The following is a 20239-nucleotide window of genomic DNA, read 5'->3' as shown; positions in this document are numbered from 1 at the left end:
AGCCGCGGGGACGCGCCGGGCCGACTGGGAGGTTTTTACGATTTCGGCAGGGCCGTTTCCGGGAGGCGGAGCTCAGACCTCCACTTCCTTTCTCCGCGGCCTGGTCGCGCTCAGGCGGTGGCGGGATTCCCGTGCGTTGGAGACTCCCGCGCGCGCGAGCTTCCCGCCCCGGCCCCAGCGACAGCATGGGCGGCGCCCGGGACGTAGGCTGGGTGGCGGCGGGCCTGGTCCTCGGGGCCGGCGCCTGCTACTGCATTTACAGGCTGACGCGGGGCCGGCGGCGAGGCGGCGGCGGGCGCGGGCTGCGCCCCTCGCGGTCCGCAGGTGAGGCCGCCGGTTGCCCGGCAGGTGGGCGGGAACTGGGCACAGGGGCCTCCCAGGTCCGGGGCAGGGGGCGAAGACGTCGCAGGCGCTCGTGGCTTCCCTGTCTTTGCAGTAAAACAAAGAGCCGAGCCGAGGGGAGGCTCATGAGAAGGGCGAGATCGGGAAGCCCAGGGGGAGACGGCGGATCGCCCCTTGACTTGTGTGGGTGTAGGGTCCGGAGCAGCCCCCTCTCTGCCTCCTCCACTTTGTTCAAAATCCTGGGATGAAAAGTTGCCCAAACTTTGTTGTCTGAGTCCGGCGTCACAGCGGAGGATTAGGGTTCTCAAAAGCAAGTTGATTGTCTCTCACTTTAAAGCTTGTTCTGGGCCTTTGTGTTACCAAAGGGAATCCCCCGACTGTGGAATCCCTTTGGTAACACAAAGGGATTGTGGGGCCTGGAGTGGTAGATGAAATTCTGCGTGCGGTTATCCTGGAAGAAGGGACGCCCGAGAGGCAGTTCCGCCTGCGCTCGGCCCGGCCTCTGGCAGGGGAAGTACCCAGGAATCACCGTGGTACAGGATCTTGCAACTTGGTGTGGGTGTATTGGAACTGGTGCAGGATTAGGTTTTGGTCCAAAAGGACAAAAGGATTGGTACATTAAAACTCTAAAAGCCTTTAAACTCTAAAATCTTTAATAGTTTGCTGAATGTTCTGGAGGGATATTTCAGATCATGGAAGCTGTTAGGGAAATAATTAAAACCTCCTGCCATTCAAGAAACTCCTCTCCACACCTGTAGAAAAGAACAAAGCAGCTCTATTGTTGAGTAAGCGGTGGACCAGATTGCCTCGCACATCACAGGCAGTCTGCTAACGGGATTCCAGAATTCTCACCCCTTTAAGTAGCAGGATATTTCATACTACGTGTGTGTCCTCGAGATAGACGATAACTTGTCTTTAAGTAAGAGGACTTGACAGCACTATTTGCTACACATAGTTCATCCTAAATTCACTGATAATTAGGATGGTTGTTTGTGTTAGCTAATTGTCTTTAACCAGAAGGAAAGACTTCTGTCTTTATGTTAAGCAGGTAGTTACAGCGTGGAACCAGGTGCCTAGGCTAAACTCCTACAAAGATGGGAGAGATTGGGGTTCTATCTTCCTTGATGCTCACATTTCAGAGTTGGCTCCCGAGCCCTTAAGAAAGACATTCTTGGGTTATGAAACTGGCTAGAGGCTTACCTAGCTTTTAAAAACATTTACGTTTATATCAAAGAGACAGAAGAAGTATGTATCAGATCTGCTCAAGGAAATGCTCTAAGAAAATGGAGTGGGGGAGAAGGTCTGTTTCACTTTTGGCACTAGAGACAATTCAGTTTTTGAATGAAAAAAGATTTGTATTCAACTTTACAAAGCCTAATTTGTTTTCTTTGCCCATGTCAGAGATATTTCTGTACAAGTAATTGGGAAAGTGGCCTGGGCTCAGATGTCTTCTCTCATACTGACAACCCGATGAATCCTGACAGTCTTACTTTTAAACTTAAATTACACAAAATTACCATTATCTTAGGTCAGGTACTTTACATAGTAAGTTGTTCACAGTCCTTTCTTCCTGAAATTGCACCTGCATCTCTGAAGAAGACTTGGGAAATGCCCATTTGTTATCATCGCCCTTAGATTTCAGAAGGTGAACTTTTTTTGTCTTAAACTTGAAGAAATTTGTAATTCCTGTACTGTTTTCTGTTTGAGAGCATTGAAAAAGGTGGAAACGGTCCCATTTCATCCAACAACTTGATACCAAAACCTGACAAGGATAGCATGAAAAACTATTAACATGTCTCAATTATGAATAAAGGTATAAAAGTCTTAAATAAAATATTGGTAAATCAAATTCATATGGGGATTAAAGTAATATACGAAGGCTAAATAAACCTGCAAGGAGGATTCATATTGGGAAATATATTAATGCAACTTATTTTATTAATAGATTAAAAGCAAAACCACATGATGATCTCACAATAAAAAGGCATTAAATATTATCGTTTCTGATAAAAGCTTGCAGCAAGTTAGGAATAAATAGAAGGAAGTGTTCTTAAACTGATGAATATCCATCAAAAACCAAAAGCAGATACATTTAATGATGAAACACTAGTAGCATCCTTATTAAATTCAAGAACAAAAGAAGAGTGCCTTCTATCAGAACTATTATTTAACATTCTCCTGCAGTCATAGCCAGCTTGGTAAGACAAGAAGAAAAATAAGATGCATAACTAATACAGGTATTGAACCCTGGACCTTGGTCTTATCAGCACCACATTCTAAACAACTGAGCTAACTTGTCAAGCAAGATGCATAAACATTAGAAAGGAGGCAAAATTATAATTTGTAGGTGAAATAATGATTTGGACAAATCCAAGAGAATTAACTGCATAAAGAAGTAATGAGTTCAATAAAGTATCATGAATACAAATAAATATACCCAAATCAATAGCTTCTTGTATATAAGCACTAATAACTCAAAAATGTAATTAAAAAGGTTTCATTCACTATAGCTATAAAAACTTTAAAAACTGGGTGTATATCTAGCAGGAAGCCTATATGATGATAATTTTACAGAAGGAACTACGATTACATAAACAAAGACATGTTCCTGGTTGGAAAGATTCTGTACCATGACAGTTATCTTGAAATTTATCTTGCTATAATGTTATGATTTGGTAGGCACTTTTCATTCCCTTTGAGAATTGTAATTTCTCCTCCATTAACTTGAGATGATGAACCACTGAGCCTAAGATTCTTTCACAATCTTATTGGCAAAAAGCTAGAAGAAGCAGGACACATGCTGACCGCCTCACCATGTAATAGTTCTAAAACTTACCCATAAAAGAGCTGGGTATTTGGTGATCACCCTCCTCTAAAGTTTTTAGAGTTTTAAATTGTTTTTATTTCTTTTCTGAATAAGTAATATATGGCTTTTATTAAAAATTCAAACAGTAGATAAATTAGAATTTACAAAATTAAAGTAAGAGGCTCATCATTTTAATAGATTAGGTGTGCAGGGTAGAGCAGTGGACTGGGAGTAAAAAGATCTGGACTATAGAGCCAGTTTGTTTATTAATCAGTTGTGTGTTCCCTTAATTAAAAATATAACTGAAATATAACAGGCACTCCCAATATTCTAGGTACAAAAATGCTTTGAGGAAAGCAATGTTAACTCCCATTTCACGGATAAGGAAAATGAAGCTTGGATTAAGTCTCTCACTTGGTAGTAGCTTATTTAGAATTTGAACTAGGGAGTCTGGTTCCTTAGACTGTACCTCCTCCCTTCAAATAAAAAATGCTGTGATTTAAATTTAACAGGGTTACCACTGTTCCCTAGTAAGGTTTTATTTGGCTACTTATAAAGAATTTATACATCTATAAAACTCACTTTAAGTGGCTTTATGAGGAAACATATAAGGAAATAATGCGATTTTGAAATCTCTTAGAAGTATGTATGAGTTAAATTGATCACATTTCTGCTGTGTGTGTGTATGTGTGTGTGTATAAAATTATACTTCAGAGCTGTGTAGGAACCTTTGGAGCCAGTTATAGTCTTAGAACATCCCTTTTATTTACATATGAGAAAACAGACCCAAAAAGACATTAAGAGCTTGCTGGCAATTTCATATTTTCATTTCTCTGGTCTCTGCTACTAGCTACCTGTGTAACTTCAGGCAAATTCTTAAATGATCCTGGCTTAAGTTTCTTTGTGTGTAAATGAGAGGTTTGGATGAACCCCAAATTCTTTCAATTTAAAAAATATGTGTTTTTATCATTCTTTCACTTATCAAGTGTTCTTTGAATGAAACCCTGTTTTATAAGGTGTAAATTAGTTTGATAATGGATTCAGGAGTAAAAGCAGGGTTCAGAGGTCCTGATTATAAGACTTGGTGATGAGGTCTGCTGGCCTTTTTAGCTTTGAGGTTTTCTTAACAGTAGATTTATTAGGATATCATATCACATATTGTTTCCCATAACCTATACTTGTTCCTTTCCCTCATATGTTTTGACTCCTCTTTAAGCACTATACTTAAGTTATTTTGTTACAGGAGTAATACATGTTTATTGGGAAAAAAAAAATTAGAAAGTACTCATGAGAGGTGAGTACAGGTGAGAAGATAAAAGTCTCTTGTATTCCCAATGCTCAAAGATAACTACCTTTAACAAGTTTGTGTGTGTGTGTGTGTGTGTGTGTATACATGCATTCTTAAAAAATTTTAAGTTACACATTGTCATACTTATGGGGTACAGTCTGATGTGTTGATACATATATATGTTGTATAATAATCAGGTCAGGGTAGTTAATGTATCTGTCACCTCATGCATTTATCATTTCTTTGTGACAAAAACATTCAAAAGCCTCTCCTCTAGCTACTATGTAATATACAAAACTTAACTGTTAACCATACTCACCCTGCTGTGCAATAGAGCACCAGAACTTATTCCTCCTATCTAATTGTAATTTCATACCCATTGGCCAGCCTCTCCCTGTTTTCTCTCCCTTCTTCCCTCCCCAATCTCTGATAACTACTGTTATATTCTCTGCCTCTATAATATCAACTCTTTTCTTTTTTTTCTTAGATTCCACACATGACGAGGTCATGTGGTATTTGTCCCTCTGTGCCTGGCTTACTTCACTTATAATGTCCTCCAAGTCTATTCATGCTGCCTCAAATGACAGAATTTCATTCTTTTTTATGGCTGAACAGTATCCCATTGTGTATATATACCACAATTTTTTAATCCATTCATCTGTAGTTGGGCACTTTGGTTGATTCCATGTCTTGGCTATTACAAATTGTGTGGCAATAAACACTGGTGTGCAGTTATCTCTTCGACATGTTAACTTCATTTCCTTTGAATATATACCCAGTAGTGGGATTGCTGGATCATATGGTAGTTCTGTTTTTAATGTGTTGAGGAACCGCCATACCGTTTTCCATAATGGCTGTACATAATATGCCTGTTACTCTCCCACCAACAGTGTGCAAGTGTTCCCTTTTCTCCACTTCCTCACCAACACTTGTTTTCTTTTATCTTTTTGATAACAGCCATTCTAACTGGAGTGAGGTGGTATCTCATTGTTGTTTTGATTTACATTTCCCTGATGATTAGTGATGTTGAGCATTTTTTCTTATGCTTTTTGGCTATTTGTATGTCTTTTGAGAAGTGTGTATGAGATCCTTTTCCCATTTCTCAATTGGGCCATTTGGTTTTTTTGCTGTTAAGTTCCTTACGTATTCTTGATGTTAATCCCTAGTCAGATGTATAGTTTGCAGATATTTTGTCCCATTCTGTAGGCTGTCTCGTCACTCTAACAGTTCCCTTTGATGTGCAAAAGTTTTTTAGTTTGATGTAATCCCACATGTCTATTTTTGCTTTTATTGCTTGTGCTTTTGAAGTCTTATTTTAAAATTCCTTGCCCAGCCCCACATCATGGATCATTTCTCCTATGTTTTCTTCTAGTAGTTTCATAGTTTAAGATTTTATATTTAAATCTTTAATCCATTTTGAGTTGATTTTTGAATATGGTGAGGGGTAAGGGTCTAGTCTCATTGTTCTGCATATGGATATCCAATTTTCTCAGCACTATTTACTGTAGAGAAATTCACTTTTTCTCAATATGTGTTCTTGGCACCTTTGTCAAGGGTCAGTTGGGTGTAGGTGCATTAACTTAATTTATTTCTGGGCTCTCTATTTCTGTTCTGCTGGTCTGTGTATCTGTTTTTATGCCAGTACTATGCAGTTTTGGTTATATATAGCTTTATAATATAATTTGATGTCAGCTAGTGTGATGCCTCCAGCTTTGTTGTTTTTTATTTTTTTCAGGATTTCTTTGTCAATTTGGGGTCTTTTGATTCCATATGAATTTCAGATTTGTTTTTTCCATTTCAGTGAAGAATGTCATAACAATAACAAAAAAAGAAAATAACGTAATTGGTGTTTGATAGGGATTGCATTAAATCTGTGGAATGCTTTGGGTAGAATAGCCATTTTAACTACATTAATTCTTCCAGTCCATGAATGTGGAATATCTTTCCATTTATTTACATCCTCTTTAGTTTTTTTCTCCAAAGTTTTGTAGTTTTCATTATAGAGGTCTTTTACCTCCTTGGTTAAGTTTATTCCTAGGTAATTAATTTTTTTTGTAATTACCGTAAGAGGAATTGTTTTCCTGATTTCTTTTTCAGAGAGTTTGCTATTAGTATATAGAAATGCTACTGACTTTTGTATGTTGATTTTGTGTCCTATAACTTTACTGAATTTGTTTATTAGTTCTAACAGTTTTTTAGTGGAGTCTTTAGGGTTTTCTCTGTATAAGATCATGTCATCTGCAAACAGGGACAGTGTGACTTCCTCTTTCCAATTTGTTTTTTTTTTTTTTTTTTAGGTTTCTTTTTTTTTTTTTCTCTCTTTCCAATTTGGATGTCTTATATTTCTTTCTCTTGTCTAATTGCTCTGGCTAGGACTACCGGTACTATGTTGAATAGAAGTGGTGAAAGTGAGCATCTCTGTCCTGTTCCTGGTATAAGAGGGAAAGCTTTCAGCTTTTCTCCAAAGTGAAGTTAGCTGTGGACTTGTTATATATGGCTTTTATTGTATTGAAGTACATACCTTCAGTACCTAGTTTGTTAACAGTTTTTATCATGAAAGAATGTTGAATTTTGTCAAATACTTTTCTGCATCAATTGAAAGGATCATATGGTTTTTGTCTTTATTTCTGTTAATGTAGTGTATCACATTCATTGATTTGTGTATGTTAAACCATCCTTGCATCTCTGGGATAAATCCCACTTGATCATAGTGAGTGATATCATTAATGTGCTGTTAGATTTGGTTTGCTAGTATCTTGTTGAGAATTTTCAATTTTGTATATACTTTTTAAAAGAAAAAGCATAGATGTGAGATCATACAGCATCTATTATTGTATAATCTCTCCCCCGTCCCCAGAGTAACAGTGTTATAAACATGGTTTCTGGTTTTCCTGTGGTGATTTCTGTAAAGAGGAGTTTTTTTAAGGTAGAGGTGTAGATTCTAAAAATCACTGAGCGGATCCAGCATTTGGCTATTCTAGCTCTTACTCAAAATGGGAGTTTCTCTTTTGTCATCACCACCAGCAGAACTGTTATTCCAGCATCCCAGTCATCATGTCTTGTTCCTATAAATGAAACAAAAATGCCACACTGCCAACACGATTGGGTTACTCCCATAGCTTTTTTTCTATCTGATGTGCTCTTAAAATTGTGATCAGAAAAGTTCTGCTTGATGCACATCCTATTCCTTAATTAATCTATGCCCTGTAGGCAAGTGTTCTCATTGGATGGGTGTACCCGATTTTTAAAAGGAGAAGTAAAATGCTATCAGCATTACAAGTATATATCATTTACATGCAGTGTCTTACTAATAGACATATACCAAAGGACCACTGACTAATTTCTTGATGTATATAAGCCTCAGTTTCCCATCTGTAAATTATAATAGTATCTTCTTCCTAGGGTCGTTTGAGGATTAGATTACATAAAGCATGTAAATTGCTTAATGCTGTGGCTGGCATCAGAGTATGAATTTGATATCATTTTAAAAATTGTTTAAATCATATTGATTTTAGGTGAATTTTAAATAACTTTCTTCTTATGCAGAAGAATTAACCAATGGTTCATATGATGATGTCCTAAATGCTGAACAACTTCAGAAACTCCTTTACCTGCTTGAGTCAACTGAGGATCCTGTAATTATTGAAAGAGCTTTGGTCACTTTGGGGAACAATGCAGCCTTTTCAGCTAACCAAGTAAGTGCTCCTGTGTCAGCAAACAGGCTCCCTCCAGTTCTGACACACTAGCAGTGATTGTGACCCTCTCCAATTTACTTAACCTCTCAGAGTCTCAATCTCCTCATCTGTACAGTGTGGCTACTATATCTACAGCATAATGTCTGTTTACTTCTGAAAACACAACCTAACAGTGATATGACTATTAATATGATTCTAAATCCATATGAAGTTGATCACTGACATCACGTTCATAATAATTGTATCTTGTTAACATATAGCACTGCATGGCCTTTTAAATTACTTACAATTCAGCAATGCTTCAGTAAAATAATGAAAGCATCTAGCATTTAAGTACATGCTTTCAATTGTACAAGTATATAAATTTTATGACTATGGTTCTGATGCAGGTGGTCCCTGGACCATACTCTGGTAACCACTAGTCAGTATAAATGGCTTCTACAAGTAGAGACTTAACACCAAGACTAAAGAGCTTAATCTGAACGCTTCCTTCTCTACCGTACCCCCGCACCCCCGCATGTGAAAAGAGGATTAAAAAAAATTATAATTATTTTCAGCTAATGTCCTTTGTTAACATTGTCATAATGTAAAGTTATTTTGAATTTGTACTTTATTTGAGTCCACTTTTCTCCAGAATGGCAGTTTACTTTAAAGCTCTAAAGATTGATAGGGAGACAGAGAATCTTTGTTCACGATCTACTCTTTCAGTTACAAGTGACAGAATCCAACTTAATTTTAAGCCAAAAAGGGAAAATGCTGAGCTCAGGTAAGTTGGACAGCTAATAATAGCATTGATTTCAGACACAATTGAATCCACTTCAAGGGTACAGAAAGTGTTATAAGAGCTCTCTCTTTCTACACCTTTTGACTTTGCTTATGCCTACTCCTTTTTATGTACTGGTCTTTACCTTTCTGGCTACAAAGAGGCTTTCTTCACAGGGATGGAAAGAAAGCCACTGGCCTCTCAAGCCTTCATCCCTGTAGCTCATAATCCAAAAAGTAGAGTTGTTCTGCTAGGATCAAGTACGAACCCTTTGGATCAATCTCTGGGGCAAGAGACTGGCCCATGATTAGTGAAGCATGGCTCCTATGATCCTACAGCCAACTAGCTGGGATGGATGTGAATGCAATTGACCAATAGTCCCACTAGAGACTGTGGGATAGAGGAGGTGCCAGGTCTGCCCCAGTGGAAAGAGGGGCACCAGGCAAACAAACAAATAGATGGTGACTAATTTGTTAGCCTAATGTATATTGGAGTATTTCTGATGCCGTAGTTTTATATCTCTCTGAAACAAATTGTAGTCAAAATGGGTCAGTAGCCACTGATGAACAAGTGCTTTCTTGAGCAATGGGATTCAGCGCCTCTCACCATCAAGTGCCTTGATCTGCTTTAACAATTCAGTTAAAAAAACAAACTGTTTTGTAGTAACTTCAAGGCCTTCCAAAGAACCTGCCATTGCAGAGGGAAAGTTTTTTTTCTGTCAGTGCTAATACAGTAAAGTATTGAGTTGTTTATAACAAGATGCAATCTTTTTCTCTGATAGAATGGCATGTCTTTACCTGACATGAGTAATTTTCTGCTTATTTTTCTTATAAGAATTAACACAACTGATACTTCTTTCAAGGTTTGAGCCAAATACATATAGTAACATAATGTCGCAATTAATTATGAGAAATCCCAGTTTATTTTTTCTTTGAAAATTTGGGCACCATTTTTCAAGCTATGTAGAACTCCAATTCTGCAAGGTGTTAATGTGTTTCCCCCACTTCCACCACTGAAAAAAGGCTCTCTTTTTGTGTATAATTCACAGAAATACTGTAGTCAATGCTCTTCTCTTGGAGATTCCCAATGCACATGAACATATTAAAGCCTCACAATAAAGAAACATGTTTACTATTGTTATACCTGGAGTTTCCCAAACTTATATAACCATGGAACTCCCTCCCTCCTTTTTATGGAACATTTGTTAACCTCTTGGATTAGTGTTCCAAAGAATACATGTTAGCAAAACACTACTTTTGTATTCTAAATCATAAAACTTTTCCAAGTTTGCCTGTAACAGGTAAGTCATATAACTCATTTCAAAGTAAAATAATTTTTTTTGTTTGGTTTGTTTGTTTGTAAATTGCTTCAAGATTATTATAGTAGTTCTGCAAATCTTTATTGTGTATCTCCATGGTGTAGTTTAAATAATTAAGTAATAATTTTATTTGCAATTGATTTTCTTTACCTCTACAAAATTATGGGTAGTGAGTTTTTGTTTTTTTTTTTAATTCTAATTATAGATTTGTGTATGGTAAAGATATTTCCAAAAAGTCATTGGTTTTTAATTATATTTGTGGAAGCAAAGAATTCAGTGAAGGGGTTCATACTGAAGTGAGATCCTGTTTTTTTCCCTTTTAGGCTATTATTCGTGAATTGGGTGGTATTCCAATTGTTGGAAACAAAATCAACAGTCCCAATCACAGTATTAAAGAGAAAGCTTTAAACGCACTAAATAACCTGAGTGTGAATGTTGAAAATCAAATCATGATAAGGGTAAGTTGTCTGAAATCACCAGTGTATGAGGTTTTCTATAAATGAAAGAGACAGTATCTAAAAGGTAAGTAATAAAACTTTAGTAGATTATTCTTTGTAACTTTATGGCCAAGAATTACCTTTAGAGGAATGGAGAACAAGGCAGAGGAGGGAAGGACCTGAACCAGCCAACAAGAGGTTCAGTGGACTTTTGAATTTGGGGTTCAGTTTAATCCAAGGGTGCTAAAGAAACCAGGCCAGAATCAGATAACATCAGCAGAAAGACGTAATAAATTAGGAAATTATGTTAATTCAATTCGACATTTATTGAACTCCTGCTCTGTGGTACAGATTATAGAAATGAACATGATACAACTCTTGTTGTAAGAAAGCTAGAGAGAGGAATAAGGCGAGTTCACAGATAGTTATAATTCAAGGCAAAACATGATGAAATGCTTTAGGGAAAAAATATCAGTAAAACATTGTTGAGTGTACATAGACAGGAGAGATGCCATCCAAAAGTTTCTGTGAGAGGTGGAATCTGACCTGGCTCTTAAGAATGTCTAACATTGAGAGTTGTGGAAGGAGAGAATTCTAGGAGAATGGAACAAGATGAAGTGGGGACAGCTCCAGGAATAACTAAGCTGGCCCCTTAGATAATCTTATTATTAGGATTGAAATGGTGAAAAGATTCAGATATAATAAGGATGTAAATGTTCCAACACATTTTAAGAAATGCTTTGAAAGACATTAGGATATTATGAAAATACATGATTTATAAAGAGCTGAAGAAATGCTGTTTTTTAAAAGGATGAGTGTGTAATGAAATTGTGACCAAGAGAGCCAGTTGACTTGTAAATGTAATTCAGATCATGAAACCAGATTAAAAGTTTAATCTCTCTGTGCTTTATTGCCATTACTTTAGTTTTTATGGTAACATTTGGAGATTTTAAAAAATTAATAATGGTGTATGGGACAGTTGGTAATTTCTTAGCACTACAAATTAGGAAAATTTTCTTACTAGTTAGAACTTTTGGTGATGTTTAGATTTAGTTAGGTGAATACGAATTATCTATAAAACATAATTTTTCCAAGCTGAAAGACCATGCCCAGGCATAGAAAATAGAGTTTCAGAAAACTTTCCATCATACTGGGTTTACTTCTCTCATAAATGAAATAGGAGTCCTGTTGGCATTGCATTACTTTTTGCCAGTGGTATTTAACAATATTGTGAACAGATAGGTCATATACATAGGTTAGGTAAATAAGAAGAACCTTGGGCCAAATATAGTTTTGCTCTGCTTACTTTTGATAGAATTTACTTTAAAGTAAGATTCCATTTCACTTTGTCCCCCTGTTCTTTACTTCTAACATGATAACACTCTCTAGACCCTACTGCTAAATGGCCTCACAGATCATCCTCCCTGGTCCTGGTGTGTCCAGAGCAGTTGAAACAGAAAGGTGGACTGAGTTGGGAAGCCCCCAACCAGAGAGATGCCACTGGTGTTGAGGGCATGATCTCTGGACTTGGACATGGCTCCCTCACCTGCTGGCTGGCATTGGGCAGGGGACCTGAGCTCCTTAGACTTTACAGTCTTTGTCTGTAAGATGGCTGTAATAACACCCACCTCATTACAGTTGTCTTAGGATTAAGTAGGGTATATTTGTAAGATGCTAAGCACAATGCCTGGCATTATCAAAGGTAGCTTTAAAAAAGTCACTGAAGTTTGAAGACTGGGTAGAAATGTCATCCTTTCTAAGGAGCCATTTTCCATCCTGAGCAATCGCCCTACTTCACTGTGCAGAGAAGTGACAGTTCAATAGAAGAATTTTAGAAACTAAGATGCTCTCTTTTTTCCCTCCTGCTTTAGATATACATCAGTCAAGTCTGTGAGGATGTCTTCTCTGGTCCTCTGAACTCTGCTGTGCAGCTGGCTGGACTGAGATTGTTAACGAACATGACTGTTACCAATGACCACCAGCACTTGCTCGATAGTTACATTACAGACCTGTTCCATGTGTTACTCACTGGAAATGGAAGCACCAAGGTATAAAGTGGTTAATACTTGAAGTATGAAGACCTATTGCCTCAAGTGTATTAAGACTGAAATTGAATTTGTAGGCCACCTATCTTAAGCTGATGTCCCCTCTGTATTAGGCTGTTTCTGTTGCTTATAACAGAATGCTTGAAACTGGGTAATTTATAAAGAAGTAATATTTATTGCTTACAGTTCCAGAGGCTGGGGATGTCCAAAGTCCAAGGAACACATGTGGTGAGAGCTTTGTTCTTGGTGGTAACTCTACAGCAGTGCAGAGTATCACATGGTGAAATGGCAGAAGCATAAAGAGATGGCTGTCCTTTTAAAGCCATCAGAACCACACCCACGACTACCATTAAACCATCAATGGATAATCCATTCATTAAGGCATGGTCCTCACAGTCTAATCACCTCTTCAAGGCCCCACCTTTCAGTTACCATAATATGATTTCCCACCCTCTTAACACTGTCACAGTGGGGATTAGGTTTCTAATACATTCAACTTTAGGGGACAGAATTTAATCCATAACACTCTCAAAAAAAGAAAGTTTAGTCAAGGTTTATTAAAAACCCTCAGATGGGCCCAAGAAAGTACATTATTTTTATCCCCTAATTTTGAGTTATAAAAATCGTCTGTCATTTCACTTATCAGTAGATTGTTGTACATTTGATTTTTGAGAATCAGTAAAATTTCCTTTTATTGAAGTGAAGTAGCTAATGTTGAGGCTCAGAAAACGATACCCCAAGGTATGGTGCTTTGGCATGCTGAGTACTTTGAACCAAAGGAGATTGGAAGTCCTAAGAAGCGGTCTCAGAAACAAAGTCTCTTTCTGAGCTTCTCCAGCCTTCCTGTCTCTCGCTCCTTTTTCTTCCCGAAGGCAGGTCATAGAAACTAGAACTTCTCTTCTCCAAAGCTAGCCATAAAACCTAGAAATACTTGTATTACTCTAACCTTCCCCTGCCTTTCTGTGCAGGAGCTGGCCATAAAGAAATTCTCTGACCTACCTAGTCTGATGGTAGGTCATAAGGCCCTCATTTCAGAGGGGTCCTGCCCTATACCTGGGAAGAAGGAATGCTGTACAGAGGCCAAGAAGAATCTGGACAGGCCTTGCCACGTTTTCCCATCAAATCTACTGTCATTAGATCATACCCTTTTGTCCAGTCACATTTCTGTATGGCTGTCCATTCTTCATCGAACCTAAGCATAAAAACAGACAGTTTTCCCTGGGTCTTTGGGTCTTTATTTCTGAAGGCTCCTGTGTCACATAAACCTTTGATTAAATAAATTTATGATTTTCTCTTGTTAACCTGTCTTTTGTTATAGGAGCATGGGCCGTGACCCTTATGGTGAGTGAGGAAAGTATCACACCTTTCCACCCCTACACTGGCTTCCCCCCACCAGATACAGGAGCACTGTGATTAAAGGAAAGCATTGTGATTGAGTATGAAGCCATGCTCTAAATATCTGACATCACTACAGTTATTTCTGAGATTATCAAGATGTGATTACCTGAGAGCCCTACTCTCTTCCTGCTTTTATGTTTCTGGGGTGTTTGTATATGTGCTTTTCACATTTCCAATAGCCAAACTTACATGGATCTGGTCCAAGATGTACCCAAAGGCATTTAAAATTGAATGTAAGAAGTCCTCTTCTAGCAGTATTGCTCCATCCTGGGCAATTTCCAGCATGCTTGTGCCCATCAGCATCTCTCTTTCCAGTGGAGCAAGATGACTTCATGGCCCCATGGAAACTCCTTCCCTCTTTATCCATGGGTGTTGCCACTCTAGAAAATCTCTCCTCTACCTGTCTGTGCAGCTGCTTTACCCAAAACCTTAGGAGAAACACTGAGCTCAGAGCCAGGCAAGTCTGGCCTTGGGACTGTATATATCTGTCTCAGACTTGGTCTGTGTTTTAATATAGTATTTTATGACTTTTTAAAAGGTGATTCACACCACAATCGTATGTTCTATTTTCGTCTCATTTTGTTGTGTTTTGTTTTCCATTACATTGCCGGGTATGATATTTCTGGGATAGAAAATTTGCTTTTTTGGTCTCCCTGGGAACCTAGCCACCAATTATAATAGTCATTCCATAAAAAGTTCCAACTTGCAAATGCACCTTTGGATAGTCATCCATTTGTTAGTGCGAAATGTATCCATAGTAAAAAACCCACCAAAATGACTTTTAGAATATCTTCTTATTTTGCCTAAGTCAGTGATCTCACTGAGTATAATAATCTGTTGGGCACACCACTGATTCACAACTAAATACAAATAGTGGAAAATTAACATAAATAAACTGTGTGCTTACTGCATCTGCAATGAGAGCAAATAAAACTAATGACTTAAAATAAATGTCCTAGTGTCACCAGAAGATGGTGCATGTGACAGGAGAAAACAAGATGACTTAATATTGTTTCAAATTAAAGTACATGTATTTATTTTATCTATAGTTGTACTCTGTTTTTTCTCACGTTTAACTCCCTTCTACAGAGGAGAGCAACATCAAACTTTGGTACAGGATACTGAATAGCTATTGCTCTTGCTCTGCCCTGGTTGTATACCTGCCCTCATTGACTACTAGGGAGCCTTTTTAGATTTTATTGACTTCATCCAGGCTTATTTCATAGGTTCAGGACCATGCTATTTCATACCTCTTGTTCCTGTTTTCCTAATTGAAACTTCACTGACGTTGGAGCCAGGTGGTTTTCCTAACACTTACTCTTGGTGTTGCTGACAGCCAGTCAGGCCAGATGAGATCTAACAGTGACCTCTCTGGGGAGTGCACTTAGCTCAGAAGTCTCCTTTACTCTTTCACCTCAAGAGGCCATAATTGGTCCAGAGTTTCTGTTTGAAAAACATGATCTCTGCAAATACAACAAACATTACCAGTGGTTCCTGCTGGAGAGTGGTATGGGCCATAGGGTGGTGGCTTTTGTTTTTATCTTGTTCCTTTCGGCACTGTTGGAAATCTTTATCATGACCAGGTGCTAATTTTATAAAAAATTTTTTTTAAATTGATGACAAAATTAAGCAAAGCTTTATATCCTCCTTCTTAATAAATTATTACTTACACCAAGATCAAAGGAATTGTAAGTATATAGGACATGTGCATAGTTAAAAACCAGAAAGAAAACACCAAAATTTAATAATGATAATTTCCAGTCATGGAAATATGGGTGAATTTTCTTTTCTCTTGTGCTTTTCTATGTTTAAAAATAAATGTTTCTAGTGAACACCTATCGCCTTTGTAATCAAAATGTTTTATAAAATAAATATCCAGGTTCCTTCCCGGGTCTAGTGGAGATCACGTTTGTCACTTTTTCCTGACTTCAGGGCTCCCTCCCTGCTCCTCACATTAATTTCAAGTATCTTGTAGAAAGTGTGGTTTCTCATAGCATGTGTTTTTAAAAGGGGAATTCAATTTGAATGTTTTTATTACTGAATTTTCAGTTATAAGTGATGATTATGCTGATATTTTAGCTAGTTGGCTATTAAGTAACATTTGGTGTCCTATTATTTATATCATTGTGCCTATTTTAATGCTTATAAAATGCTTTTCACATAAAAAAGATAACCTCAAAGATTCCTAGTAACCTGCTAAATTTATTTAGTCTTGGTAACTAAATTATTCCAAAATTTTCATACTTTAAGTAGAAAAGAAATGAGCTTTGGGAGGTTTTTTTTGTTTTTGTTCCAAAGATCACATTTCACTTACCAGTCATAATAAGGATCATTCATTTAACACGTGTTAAGCGACGATGTGTTAGGGGTGTGTGTTGCGTAGATTATGAGAACATTCACAATATTCTCCCTATGTCTCTAACTGTAGTTGGAAAAATAATGTTTAAATAACACTGCTCTGTAATAAGTGCTGAGAGTGGTGCCAAGTGTTACAAGAGTTTAGAGAGAGAGAGAGAGAGACCTAAGTCGGATGAATTAAGAAGGCTTCATGGAGTAGAGAGAATTTGAGCTAGGCCTTGAAGCATAGGCAGGACATTAAAAGGAGGACATAGTGAGAAGACAGCATGCCAGGGAGAAAAAAATTAATGCTTGCTGGTCTGAAATAAACCAATATTCTTATTTCAGGTTCAAGTTTTGAAACTTCTTTTGAATTTGTCTGAAAACCCAGCCATGACAGAAGGACTACTTGGTGCCCAAGTAAATAATAGCTTACATATTTATTTTGTTAATACACACACACATATATATATATATATAGATTTGGATAGACAGATCTGGAAAGATTTATCCTGAAGTGTTAACAGGAATTATCTCTGAGGAACAATATTAAAGGTGTTTTTTTGTTTTGTTTTGTTTTTGCATATATGAATTTCCTAAATGTTCTGTAATAAGCATGTTTTACTTTTGAAACGCATCTAAAAAATTCCCCCTAGAAACAATAAATTATCATTTTTCTCTCTACCCTAGTTTGGGTACACTCATGCCAGCAAATCTTTTGTATAAAAGTACTCCAGAAAGTTCTTGGAAAAACAATTAAAAGATAGTACAAATCCTCCCATGGACTTTTTTTTTTTTTTTTTTTTTTTACAAGTACCCTTGTACCTGACCTGTTTTTGTTCATGTGTCCCTTAGTATCCACTAAAACAGCAGTACTGGCCAAGTCTCCAGTACAGGCTAGGTGCTGGGTACGTGCTGAGACTCATCAGTGAGCATACATGACGTGGTGCTTGCTTGTCCTCATGGAGCTTAGGGTCTTGTGAGAGACAAAACTATGTAACAAAAGATAGAGATAACTGAAAGCTGTGCTAAGCATTCTGAAGGAAGCGGAGGTGGTGCTGAGATGGAATGGAGCTCGACTCCTGTAGAAAGGACCGTCATATTCAACTGCTCAGCCCTGTTCCCCAGCCCTGTGCCCTGCACTGTGTGGGGACAGCAAATGTTTTAAGGTGAATTAATGAGTTCCCATGAAAACTGTACGATGGGTCTTAAAAAGGAAATGGATGTTTTTTCCAAGTGACTACATTCTGGGATTCCAAAGAAACAGTATTTTTCAGCTAAAACCTCAAACCTCTTTTTTCCATTAGAATACAATGTAGGGATGTGTAAGATTTTACACATTAAGCTATGCAATCTTAGGGTGAACTTTCTGTGACAAGATTTTTAAAATGTAAAATATTCCATGTAGTTTCAAATGTAAAAATATATGTGAAAAACATTTTCATGTTATTAAGATAAAGTAATACTCATTGTTTCCTATTTTAGGTGGACTCATCATTCCTTTCCCTCTATGACGGCCATGTAGCAAAGGAGATTCTCCTTCGAGTACTTACGTTATTTCAGAATATAAATAACTGCATCAAAACAGAAGACGATTTGGCTATTCAGCCTACTTTCACTAAAGGGTCATTGTTTTTCCTATTGTATGGAGAAGAATGTGCCCAGAAAATAAGAGCTTTAGCTTCTCACCATGATGCTGATGTGAAAGAGAAGGTTGTAGCAATAATACCAAAATTCTGATCGGGTGGTCATATTTTTCCAAGGAGTAACACAGTCTGGAGGTAACTCACATAAACTTATTTCTATCTTGTTGTATAGGGAGTCTTTCAGCTGCTGAATTTAAACAGTAAATAACACGTTTCATCATTAACAGCTGTAACCTGCAATGGTCTTAAGATTTATTTTGGACCATTTTATTGATACCAGATGAATATGAGCTTGTACTGAAAACAATTATATTTTTATTTTGCCATCTGTTTACTGAGATACTTTAGTTATTTCCTCTACACGAAGTGGCAGTGACCTTTTCACATGCAAGCTACCCTTCAGTTTGAAGTGATTTGCAATTACTCATCTGAGACAGCATTAGCAGGTGGTTAAATCATTGTTTCAGAACTGCCGTAGGAATGGCCATTTTCTTCTAAGTAGCAGAGAGATCCTGAGCTCTCAAGTCCACCTGCCAACCCAGCCATACTGCTTTCAAAAGTCTATTCTAACCATTAAAATGATCACTTCTAGTCAATGAAAATGTAAACTTTTAGGAGAAAATGTTTCCTAGGACCCACCCACTCCCATTCAATGTTCCAGTATATAACCATGTTACATATAAAATACCGGGATCAATCAAAATGTCCATCCACAGGCAGTTTATTAAATCAGTTATCCAGTCTTTGAAAAGAAAGAACCAGGTCTGAATGTGCTGTTGTGGAAAGACATCCATGAAATATGCTTGTTTTTTTTAAAACACATGTCATAGAATAATGTGGTGTGATCACACCTGTGGTTTTTTAAATGAGAAATATTTATGCTTATGTACCAACAGAACACTTCTAGAATGGTACTCAAACTTGTGGGAGTGGGGAAATGATTTTTCTATGTGTACCCTCTTCTGTTTGAATTTTTTTACTATGAGCCTAAATTGTAATTTTTTAAATAAAGAGGAAAAAAAATCACTCACAAGGTTATGCATATTTTCTCCCCTTAATTGACAGTACTTTATTCATTAATTTTCATCCATATTTTACTTGACTAAAATTACAATATATGAAAATTTCTGTTACATTTTCCATAGTATTTTTATTCCATAAGCTACTATAACAATTTATTAGTATATCTGAATTCAGCCAGGCTTTATAATATTGCAGTTCATAACCCTTGCCATGCTTGGCATTAAATGAATCAATATGCAAGCAGAAGCTTTAGTACTTGTGTATTTAAGGCAAAGCTTTAAGAGTACTTTAAATTTCATTTGTAAATACATGGATACAAGAGTGTTTTCCGTAGGAAGCCACAAATCCTCAAACAGAAAAATGTGTTTTCAAGGTTATCCTGATACAGAAATCAAACTTTGAAGAAATATTTTTACAGTAGAAAAAGTGTTCAGTATAAGGAAAAAAATGTAAATTCCCAACGGGATAGAGTAGTAATTGGTGACAGTAATGTAAGTATTCCCCAAAAGGCACATTTCTTTATAGCAATTTTTAAAAATCTGCCTATTTAGTGAAAGTATGTATTCAAAACGTTCACACAATAAAAACCAGGACTTTTTTTCAATGTGCTTTTAGCAGTGGTGAATTCTAAAGCTCCGTCTCTTCTCTTCCTCTATTATTAGTTTGAGTAAATAATCACACTCCCTAGAGCCCAGAACATTGAGTCTGAAATGTCAAAATGCTAGGGAAAAGAGGCAGTAATTTTTAACTACCCAGAAAGAAAATGCACAAATAGATCTTTACCTATGTAGGTCATGGCATGTTTTGGCTTTTATTAGGTGGGCTTTCTCCTAACTGCTGACCCACCCTATGGGAAAGGGAGGCATAACAGTGTTCCTCAGTCACCAAAGGAAACAATAAAATCTTACATGCTGGTATGGATGCCAGCTAATCAAAGAGGAAAATGAAATTGACTTAGAGGATAAGATCAATTAAAAGGTATTATAGAGCATATTGGACTGAATTGAGGGAAGAGAATGGACTTGTCTTATTTTTCAAAATTTGTTTTCACTTTGCACATACACTCTTCAAAATGTAGATAAGTGAAAAATAAAGTGAAAACCACTCAATGGAGTGAGAGTCTATAAGGAGATATGAAGCT

General features: G+C 37.2%; 1 protein-coding gene across 1 annotated transcript; it reads left to right on the top strand.

Moving 5' to 3' along the window:
* The first annotated feature begins 102 nt into the window (after positions 1–102).
* Positions 103–19081, top strand: ARMC10 (armadillo repeat containing 10). Its single transcript, XM_063099988.1, has 6 exons — positions 103–324; positions 7983–8131; positions 10536–10670; positions 12521–12697; positions 16778–16849; positions 17915–19081. The coding sequence occupies exons 1-6, from the start codon at positions 186–188 to the stop codon at positions 18167–18169; spliced, it is 927 nt and encodes a 308-aa protein (XP_062956058.1). The 5' UTR covers positions 103–185; the 3' UTR covers positions 18170–19081.
* Positions 19082–20239: the final 1158 nt, after the last annotated feature.

This window comes from Cynocephalus volans, chromosome 6, assembly GCF_027409185.1.
Source record: "Cynocephalus volans isolate mCynVol1 chromosome 6, mCynVol1.pri, whole genome shotgun sequence".
Taxonomy (NCBI): Eukaryota; Metazoa; Chordata; class Mammalia; order Dermoptera; family Cynocephalidae; genus Cynocephalus; species Cynocephalus volans.
The sequence above is the reverse complement of the archived record's forward strand: the minus strand, read 5'-3'. Positions and strand labels throughout refer to the sequence as shown.

Bases quoted from the DNA above. Each gene is read 5' to 3' on its own strand.
- ARMC10 (XM_063099988.1), top strand. From the start codon at position 186: ATGGGCGGCGCCCGGGACGTAGGCTGGGTGGCGGCGGGCCTGGTCCTC. The intron at 10,671-12,520 runs GTAAGTTGTCTG...CTCCTGCTTTAG, and splicing joins AAAATCAAATCATGATAAGG to ATATACATCAGTCAAGTCTG. The intron at 12,698-16,777 runs GTATAAAGTGGT...TTCTTATTTCAG, and splicing joins CTGGAAATGGAAGCACCAAG to GTTCAAGTTTTGAAACTTCT.